We start from the raw sequence: 10,221 nt of genomic DNA on the forward strand, positions 1-10,221 counted from the left end.
TCCAGATGTCCTGGGGTGGCGGTCTGGTTTGTGGGCTGTGTGCCAGGTGCTAGCCGCGGCCTGGTCAGGCAGGATGGGAGCCAGTGCCCGGGCTGTGGGGAGCTGGGTTGCCTACCCCCATCCAGCATCCTGGGCCTGGTGAGCCCCCGTGAGGGACTGTCCTTAGAGGGGCCCTCAGTGGAGCTGAGGACACATGGGAATGTGCCCCCCTCCCCAGGCCTCCACATCTCAGCCAACCCTGAGCTGGTTCATAACCAAACATCCTTCCAGACTTCCACCCCCAGCTGGATTATGGGTTTTCTGCATTTCCAAAGAAGGCATCCCCACTCCTGGGTACAGGCTGGGTGTGGTAAGGCCTGTTGGTATTGGGAGGCCTTCCACCCCCTACCCCGGTCCTGACAAAGCAGCAGCAGCACCCATCACCTTCCCTGGCATCTGATGGAGCCCTAGGTCAGAGGCCACAGAGGTTCTCAGTGTGGGGGTAGAGTGTGGGAGCTGCAAGGTCGAGGGTACCTTGTATCCTGGTCTTGGCCCATCGCTCCTGCAGGCGCCACTGCAGGTAAGGGAGTTCTGGCCATCAGAGCCAGTCCCACTTGGCTTGAAGAGCTGTCGGGGGGGCGGGAGTGTACTGTGTGCTTCCCCCACTGCTGGAGGCCTGCCTAGGGTGAGTAGGCAGTGGGGTCTGTTGCTGCCCCACCTCCTGGGGGTTCCTGAATCACTCTCCCATCAGGCCCTGCCTGGCTGGAGCTGACTCTGTCCTTGGTTTCTCTTGATCTTTGGCCTCCAGGATTCCCGGTTGGGTGGGGCCCAGGCACCTCTCATTACCCTTCCTGTGCTGCAGGCAACTGGCCACAGATCCGTTCTCTCTGAAGTGGCTACTCCCCAGGAGGGAGGTGGGGTGACCTGAACCCCCAGGCCTGGGCACTGGAGTACCCTCAGAGGTATTGGGGTGGGCCACGGGTAATGGGAAAAAGACCCTTGTGACCCAGGCCTCAACTTCCCTCCTGTCACTGGCTCAGACCCATGGGTCTTAGGGCCTCCGGCTCCTCCCTGGCAGGGTCAGGGATAGGGGCTAGACATGAGAGCGTTGCTGGCTCCAGACAGTTCCCTCTGCCTTCCGTCTCTTGGCCAGCCCTCCACATCCTGTCCCCAGGATGCCAGTGACAGGCGGTACTTGTAGGGGAGTGCGTCGCCCCTGTTTAGCAGGGTTCTGGAGCTTGGGGGCCGTCAATGCCCAGCCCATCCTAGCCCACCACTTCTGACCTCTTGCCCACTCGGGACAGGTGGACATAGCCGTGGCCTTTGCCACCAGGCCCTGAGAGGAGGGCTTTGGCAGCCAAGGTCCACCTGCCCCACTGTGCCCCACTTTAGGAGAGTGCCCCCCAGGGGGCCGGGCTGGCCCACTGATATATGCAAACCGCCCTCTGAGCCCTGCTCCGCCTCTGTTCCTCTGTCCGCAGGCTGGCTCTCCCCCACCCCCAGCATGTACACTCTGCTGTGGATGTCCCATGGGCCGTGGGTTGGGTGCCCACGGCGGGTGGGGGCGGGCGGCTCAGGGCGCACTCGGCCGGCCCCTGCCCATCCCTTCTGGCGTGGACGCTTTTGTCTTTGTACCTTTGCATCCTTTGTAATGAAACATAATAAAAATCCAATGTTTTCGTCTCTGCCTCCTCCCCTTTTTTCCTGCTCTTCCCCCCCACACCAGGGACAGAACCTGGGCCCAATCGGACAGGCCAGGTTGGGAGCCACACACAGGCACCCCCCCACACACAAAACACACACATGAATATGGACACACAGGCATGAGGGCCTCATCCCCACCCCTAGCCAGCTGTCTGAAAGGGGAAGGACCCCCACCCCCACCCCATCATCCTGGGGCAGGCACTCCACGGTGGAGATGGAAGCCCGTGACTTCAAGCGGGTGGGATGCCGCAGCAGGCCTGTGTCCTCCCCCGTCAGGGTTGGACACTCCTAGTCGGGTCGTCGGGCCCTAACCAGTCAGGAAGGGAGTCAGCCACAGGCCTGGGTTTGGGGGTCCCTGTCCCAGCACTCCCTCTGAGGCCCCGCCCCACCAGCTCCCCACAGCTGACACAGCAGCCAGCCACTCCACCGCCCACACTTTATTCTGTCCTCCCTGAGCCCCTCTAGGACAGCCACCCCTTGGAGCCGGGTGTCGAGTTCCCTGCTTATCACAGCGAGGGCAGCCACGATGGTGGCCATCTTCCAGCAGTGGGTCGCCACCCCCCATCTCTAGGCCTGCAGCAGCCTCTGAGTCTCGTAGTCCTCTGGGATGGTGTCTGCAGAGAAAGGGCAAGCAAGTGAGAAGAGATGAGCTTGGGCAGGGTGAGCGCCGCACCCTCCCTGGCAGGACGCGCCCCTCACCGTTGCATCGGTAGCGCAGATTGGCCCAGATGATGTTCTCTTGGGAGAAGCAAAAGACCCCCAGGCGGCCACCCCGCATGGTTGTGTCCAGGACCACGTTGCTGTCGGCCACCAGCTCAGGGCCCTCGTAGAACCGCACCCTGTGAGGAGGACGGGCTGGTGAGTCAGGGCCCTGGGCTAGGCCCTCCCTTCTGAGGCCTTGGCGTCTGCCTTGGAAGATGGGTCCCCTCCTATCTCAGAGTGGGGGGCCCTGTGCCTCCCCCGTGCCTGGGCCACGCTTAGGGCAGATGGGGCTGCTGAGCTGAGCCTCAGTTTCTCGGTGTGAGAGGATGGATACAGCACCTGCTAAAGCAGAACGCCTGGACTTGCTGGCCGTACCGAGTGGGGACCAAGAACAGAGTGAGTGGGACCCCATCTTCTATCTGAGGACCTGCTGTGCCCTGGGTCTTAGGAGGTGTGCCATGTCCCCGAGCCAGACACAGTGAATCTAATGGCACATATCATTCCCATTTTACAGATCAGGGGACTGAGGCCCCCTGAACCTCCAGGAGCCAAGACAGAGCAAGGAACTCCTGGTCTACCAGCAAGGGGTGGGGACCCCACCTGATGTAGCCCACTTGGGGCCGGTGCTGTAGGAACCAGCGGTAGGATGTCTTGTCCTTCCAACCCACGTTGCGGGGGTCCTTCCACAGCAGCCGCACCTGGGATGCTGTGTCCCCAGTGTGCCAGAGTGCATTCCGCAGCTGCTCCCCGGGGCCTGTGGAGGACTTCACGGCCTGTGGAGCCCAGCGACAGGGAAACAGAGTCAGAGACCGCACTGGCTACTGGAGACCCCCAGAACCGTGCCTGCCGGGACAGGTGGGGAGCTGCAAGTCTTGGCAGGGGGGGGGGGGGGGGGGCGGGGGCTTAGGGTTCCTGGATGGGAGACCAGCAAGAAAGCTTTCTTGAGGGTCACATGGAGATTCATAGGTGGGATACGGGGGGCAGGAATGGTCCAGGATCTCATGAGAGGATGTGGGAGTCCATGGACAGGTTTGGAGTCTGAGAGGATTTGGAAGGGTCTGCAAGGGGACTTAGTGACCTACAGAAAGTCTTGGGTGTCCATGGGATAAACTGGGAGCTGGAGGATTTGGGGGATTTACTGCAGGGTTTTGTGATATACTGGGGCCTAGAGGTTCTGCAGGAGGATTTGGAATCTGAGGGATGGGACGCCTGGGTGGCTCAGTTGGTTGGAATCTGAGGGAAAGTTTAGGCTCCATGAGTAGGTTTGGGGGCCTAAAGGCAGACTGGGGGACCTGAGGGAGTGTGTGAGTAGCCTGTGGGAATCCAGAGGAGGTCTGGGAGGACTCTGAGATCCATAGAATGATGCTGGGGGGGCTGTAAAGGCTTTGGGAGTCCAGCGAAGGACTTGGGGCCTCCTAAGGAAGGACCACAGGGACCTAGAGGTCAGGTAGGGCCACAGAGACCTTAAGCTGAATGCCAGGTTCAGCCACCGCACGGAAGGGATTGGCCTGCCAGTATGTCTGCTCCATCTGCTTCCACATAACCACATAAAAGCTGGAGCTGTCCTGGTAGCCAAAGATGAAGCCTGCGTAGTCGTCATCCGTGACCGTGTTCACGTGGAACGTGCCTTCGAAGTCCACGCCATTGAAGGCCGTGTAACCTGGGCAAAGAGAGGGGAGCGGTGGGGCTCCGGGACGCTAGCCCTGCCCCCACCTAGCCCTACCTCTACCGGAGCTGAGGACCCTGGACCACCCCCCCGCCCCGACCCTGGATTCCCACTTGCCTCCTAGGCCCGGGTCCCCGCCATGGTCAAGACCAGCCATGACCACTCCCCTGAGCCTGCCCTAACCGCCAAGGACCATGCTCGTTCAGAGTCCAGAGCCCAGTCCCAACCTGGCTCCGCCTTTCCTGAGTTCAGCCCCGCCCCCGCCCCGCCCTCCTCTGACCCCGCCCTCTACTCCGCCTGCCGCACCGCCTTGCCCTTCTCGGTGTCTCACCCACAGCCAGGCCAGGGTCGCTGTTCATCGTTTGCACGATCTCCATACCCTGAAGGGGTCAAAGGAAGAAGGGCCTCAGGCTGGCCGCGGGGGCCCTCGGTTCCCCCGCCCCCAGCTTAGGACCCTCTCCCATCGCCTTCTGCCAGGGCCAGGTCCCAACCTGGTTGAGCACCACCCAGTTGGGATCTATCTGCGCGTCACCCTCGGGGTCCAGTACGACGGTCTGGAAGGCCCGGAAGTCGGTGAGGGTGACCTCGGCGTTCTCCGGACACACATCGATCTTGTCCACCACCTTGTCCGCGTCGAAGTCGCCCTGGCACGCGTCGCCCACTCCGTCCCCTGAGAGACCCGGGCGGTGGGGTCAGCGCCAGCCCCGCCCAAGACCTAGCCACGCCCACACCTGCCAAGGTCCCCACACCAGCCGCAATCCCACCACAGGCCCCGCCCTCTGCCTTACGGTCTACGTCTTCCTGGTTTGGGTTGGGCACCAGGCGACAGTTGTCCCGACTGTCAGGGACTCCGTCGTTGTCGTCATCCTCGTCACAGGCGTCACCCTGGCCATCGTGGTCTGAGTCCTGCTGGGCACTATTTGGTACTGTAGGGCAGTTGTCCCGTGAGTCCTGGTGCCCATCCCCATCCCTAAAATCGGTGGGTGGGACACAAAGTGAGATTTCCCAGAGTGCTGGGTCAGGGCCGCCCACCGTCGGTCCTGCTCCCACCCCAGATGGTCTCCTTACTGGTCTTGGTCGCTGTCACAAGCGTCTCCCACAAAGTCGTGGTCTACATCCCTCTGGGGAGGAAGAATGCAGGAGTCCAAAATCAGGGCAGGAAAATTCAGAAGCCTCCCACCCACCCCCAGTTCCAGAGCCAAAGTCATCCTGACCCCACGGAACACCCCACCACCACCATGCTTAGACTAGGGTTCAGTCTCCTTAACTAGTGTGGAGCTCATCTCAGGGATCTGACCCCTCTGGGGTGTGGCCTGTGCTCACCTGGTCTGGGTTGCTTTTCTGGGGACAGTTGTCACAGGCATCCCCTACACCATCACCATCTCTGTCCTTCTGGTCTGAGTTGGGCACCCTTGGGCAGTTGTCCACCGTATTTCGGATCCCTGCGAGAAGCGGGGGGGGGGGGGGGGGCGGAAGGCAGGAGCGCCCGGAGGAGGGGGGGGGGGGCCCGTTGGCGGGGGGGGGGGGGGGGGGGACGGACAGCACAGGATCCCAAGATGGGGGCGGGGCCAGGCTGACCAGGAAGGCAGATGCTAACCACGCCTCTCCAGTAGATACAACGTTAAATCAAGTGCTCCTGCACAGACCCATGTCTCAGAGACTTAATGATGGACAGCGGGTGAGGGGACAGGCTCTCACAGGGGAAGCTCAGGGGCACCCTCCGCTGGTACTGTGAATGCACCACCCTGAGACACTCAGGGCACCAGGTGTAAAACTCGCATGTCCCTGGCCCTAAACCCCAAGTTCGCGTCTCTGTTCTTCTACTTATTCCCTGCAGCATCTGACAAAGGGCCCACCTCCCCCTCCTCCAAATGTTCCTGCCTTTCACCCTCTGCGTCGTGTCCCGGGTTGCATTTTCTCTGGCCACCAGAGCACAGTCCACCGCCCCGGACCCCAGGACAGGCTTACCCGCTGCGGCTTCCAAAAGAAGCCGAGCCCCGCCCTCAGGCAAACCCTGCCCGCCCTCGGTGCCAGCCCTTCCCTCTCCCCTCCCTCCTGCTGCAGCGCTCACGGTCGCCGTCGATGTCGTCGTCGCAGGCGTCGCCTTTGCCGTCCTGATCTGTGTCTTTTTGGTCGTCGTTCTTCTGGGACCGGCAGTTGTCGCACGCATCACCCCACTTGTCGCCGTCCGCATTGCGCTGGTCTGGGTTCCGCACCAGCTTACAGTTGTCCTGGGGGACAGGGCCGGTTAAGGAGGGGGGATAGGCCTGGAGGGGCAAATGTCACTCCCCTGTCCAGCCCATCTCCGAGGACCCCCTTCCTCCGCAGAGACGCCCCATCCCTCCCGGGCCCCCGTGGCCACATCTTCTGAGGCAGCTTCCCTCACCCAAGACACAGCCCCCACACACACAGCCTTGCGTAGGACCCGACGTTGGCCCCACCTGCTCGTTGAGGACCCCATCCCCATCGGCATCCGGATCGCAGGCGTCTCCAATGCCGTCGCGATCCACGTCCTCTTGCCCTGAGTTGGGTACCGTCACACAGTTGTCCTAGGGGCGGGCACAGCCGGCATGAGGGGCGTGATCGGGGAACCCCGCCCACCACCGTCCATTTCACGCCTTTCAGACCCCGCCCACCTTACGGCACTGGGGTTCTGAGCAGCGAAGCTTCTCGTCTGGGAAGCCGTCCAAATCGGTGTCTCGGCCGCAGAGGAGCCCATTGCCCGCCCAGCCAACGACGCACTGCGGGTGGAATAGTGAGTAGGTGCCCTGGCGTGATAGCCACCCCGCCTCACCCCTGCATACCCATGCCACGCCCCTCCCTGCCCCCCCCGCACTCACCACGCACGATCGCGAGCCATCGCGTTCCAGAATGCAGTCGGCTTTCTCGTGGCACGGGCTGGGCGTGCCGTCAGGGCAGAAGCGTTCTGAGCGCCGCTTGCAGCCAGATGTCTGGTCGCCCACGAAGCCAGGCTGGCAAGGGCCGCACTGGAAGGAGCCCTGGGCCCGGACGGCGGGCAGTGAGCTTGGGCTGCCTTCCACTTCGCACCCACCCCCAGTGTCTCGATCCTATCCCACTCCTCCCGGGCCTTACCCGGGTGTTGACGCACACGGAGTTGGGGACACAGTTATGCTGCCCGGTCTCACACTCGTTAATGTCCGTGCAAACCTGGATGGCAGGGAGCGCAGAGGTCACCGCCCACACGCACAAAACCCAGACCTCCCTTCCAGTTCATGTCTCATCTGCATCCTACGTCTCCCTTCATTCCTCCCCCAACCTCAACCATCCTGATGAGGACCCTTCCCCCATCCGTCCCCCAGGCCCCGGTCCCCCACCCCTTCCCGCTGAAGTGAGGCAGGAAAATGGCCGCAAGACTGCAGGACCAGTTTATTAAACAAAATGAATCCCCTATTCCCTCCTGGAGCCCACCCCTCCATGGCCCTCACCTGCTTGTTGGCCTTGGCGAAGGCCAGACCCACGCCCTCGTGAGCCGGGCCGCTGTACCCCGGTGGGCAAGCCTCGCAGCGGAAGCCCGGGCTGGTGTTGATGCAGCGGACGCGGGGGAAGCAGGGATGGGCGTTGCACTGGGGGAGGAAGAGCCACGGAGGGTCAGAGGATGCAGGAGGTGGGCCCCCTCGAGAGCGGAGCCTCAGGATCTTTTGGGCTTAAGCATAGAAAATTCAGGGACCATCAGCCAGCACTTGGTGACGGGGGAGCCCTGTGGGGCAGAGGCCATCGTCCCAGGGGTCAGACACGACTTTGCCTTGATGGGGTCAGGGGAGCGACCTGGCGGGGAGAGGGGAGAGCCTGAAGGGGGCTGTTCCCGGGAGCCGATGAACTGGGTGTTGAAGGGTGGGGGAAGGAATTGCGAGGGCGGGCGTCCCCAGCAGAAGGGGGAAGTGGTCGTCGGGGCGTGCGTGCCCGGCGGTGGAAGCGTCGTCCCGGCGGGGGCCTCGCGGTGGTGCAAGGGCCGTTGGGGCTTGTGAGCCCCGGAGGTGAGGGGGGTCGTTGGGGCGGACCACTCTCGGGGGTAGGAGAGTGCTCGGGGCGGGCGTCACTGGCCACAGAGGGGTTTGGCGGGACCGGCGTCACTGGTGGTGAGGGAACTGGTTGGTGTGAAGGCCCCCTGCCGGCAAGGTCGTCTGGACGTGCGCCCCCAGAGGTGAAGGGGTCCTCTGGGTGAGAACCCTCAGCTGGGGAGGAGATTGCTGGGGAGGTGGGTAGTTGCGGAGGCAGGCGTTAGGGGGATCGTCCGGGCGGTGGGGGGGGGAGCGAGCGCACCTCGTTGACGTCCACGCAGTGCGAGCCATTGCCAGTGAATCCCGCGGGACAAGGTCCACAGCGCGCGCCGCTTGAGGTCTGAGTGCAGACCACGCCGGGGTAGCAGAAGCCGGGCGCGCACTGGGATAGAGGCCGCACGCTCAGACCCGGTGTGCGCGCGGGCTGCATCCCTGCCGGCGGTGATACGGAACAGGTCAGGGCCACGCCCCGGGGCGGAGTCTATGTGACCACGCCCCTCCTGGGGGCGTGGTGAGATCCCAGGCCCTCTGCGACCCCGCCCCGGACCACGCTCCCTGCCCGCCAGGTTTTCTCGGTCACTGTATCTTCGCGCCCGTCCGTTTTCGGCTTCTCCCTCAGCGTCTCTGCATCTCCCTGCATCTCTCGCACGGCCTCTGCTTCTTTTCGTGTGTCCCTTCCCATAATCTCTGTCTCCCCTCCTTGTTCGCCTCTCTCCATCCCTCGTCCAGTCTCTCCATCTCTGTCTCTTCCTGTCTCTTTTCCTCCCGGTCTTTCCTTCGCTGTCTCTGCCTTTGTCTCCCCATCTCTTCTCCATCTCCCGCCTGCCACGTCTCTGCCGCCCCAGCGGCGCTCACCGCACGCATCACACTCCATCACTGTGTTTTTCAGAAACGTGATCTCCTTGACCTGCGGTGCAGGGGGATGGAGTGTAGTCAGCGGGGCCCCATCCTTCTCTTCCTCCCTTGGGTGTCTCCTCCCCCTCCCCCAGACTCCCTTTCCACAGGCCCACTCACTACCCTCGGATCCTCCCTCTCCCCTGCATTCCCCCCCCCCCACTCCATACTCCCTATCCTCCCCGCTCCTCCCCTCTTTCCCAGGGACTTCCTTTAACCCCTCACGAACCCCTGTCTTCTCCCGGGGAAACTTCTACCCCTGGGACTCCCCTTTCCCCCCTTTCTACAACTTCCTCCCCGATCTTGGTACCCAGAGCCCTCTCCCTCTCCACCGGGACCTGCTTCTCCTATCATCCTCCCCACCCTCCTCTTTCAAGCCTCTTTCCCCTCCTCCGCGCTCCCTGTGTCCCCACCCTGGCCCGCACCTGCTGCCGCAACAGCTCCCGCACGTCCTGCAACGCCGCGTTGGTCTCCTGAAGTTCCCGAAGCATCTGCGGGCCCAGATCTCCACCTGAGCCGACAGGAGGCGCTGATGGGGCATGGGGGTTTAGGGACCCCCACCAGCAATCCTCACCGCAACGCGGCAGGGACCCGGGACTCCCTCATTCCTTGAAGTCCGCCCTTCTGCCTTTCTCCGTCCTGCATGTCCCGATGAACAGTCCCCGAGCCCCTAGGAGCCGCGACCCCAGGCCTCTTGGGTCCTCCGGTATGGTTGGGGGTCGAGGCCACGCGTGGGGGAGGGGGCGGCTTACCTAGTGGTATCTGGCGCTGACCCGACGCGCCGAGGGCGGCCAGGGAGAGAAGGAGAACGCAGGCGGCGGCAGGAACCATGGCGGCGGCGGGGAGCTGGACTGCAGCTCGCTCTCTGCTGCCCACGAGGCCCGCGGGGCCTATTTATCCCGGCGGCGCAGCCGGCTCCCGGGACGGCCCACCCGCGGCCCTGCCCAGCGTCCAGCCGCAAGGTAAACAGATGGCGCTAGTCTCAGCGTTCAAGGCCCCGCCCGGTGTTACTGAACCTGGACACGACAGGGAAACTGAGTCACGGGGGAAACTGAGTGTAGAGATCTGTGGCGCGGGTCGTCAGGTGGGACCACCCTCCAGCCTTCTTTCACTTATTTATTGAGTGCCTGCTGTATGCCAAGATTGGGACATAGCTGAGTACCAGGCGATTCCTATGGCTGCTCCCCTCAGCTCACACTTGGGGAAACAGAGTCAAGAGAAGCTAAAGACTAGGGCCTGCACCCCCGACTCTGCTTT

General features: G+C 63.1%; 1 protein-coding gene across 1 annotated transcript; it reads right to left on the bottom strand.

The window, feature by feature from the left end:
- Positions 1-2,105: 2,105 nt before the first annotated feature.
- On the bottom strand, positions 2,106-9,813 carry LOC111144008 (cartilage oligomeric matrix protein). Its single transcript, XM_022498067.1, has 19 exons — positions 9,717-9,813; positions 9,390-9,475; positions 8,926-8,977; positions 8,333-8,502; positions 7,498-7,635; positions 7,145-7,219; positions 6,892-7,050; positions 6,688-6,792; positions 6,493-6,600; positions 6,123-6,282; positions 5,375-5,493; positions 5,120-5,172; positions 4,840-5,021; positions 4,543-4,721; positions 4,383-4,431; positions 3,849-4,045; positions 2,986-3,158; positions 2,383-2,522; positions 2,106-2,297 (listed from the first exon to the last, which is right to left on the bottom strand). Exons 1-19 carry the CDS (start codon positions 9,793-9,795, stop codon positions 2,251-2,253), a joined length of 2,271 nt encoding a protein of 756 aa, XP_022353775.1. The 5' UTR covers positions 9,796-9,813; the 3' UTR covers positions 2,106-2,250.
- Positions 9,814-10,221: the final 408 nt, after the last annotated feature.

This window comes from Enhydra lutris, unplaced genomic scaffold (genome assembly GCF_002288905.1).
Source record: "Enhydra lutris kenyoni isolate GAN:26980312 unplaced genomic scaffold, ASM228890v2 scaffoldscaffold10, whole genome shotgun sequence".
Taxonomy (NCBI): domain Eukaryota; kingdom Metazoa; phylum Chordata; class Mammalia; order Carnivora; family Mustelidae; genus Enhydra; species Enhydra lutris.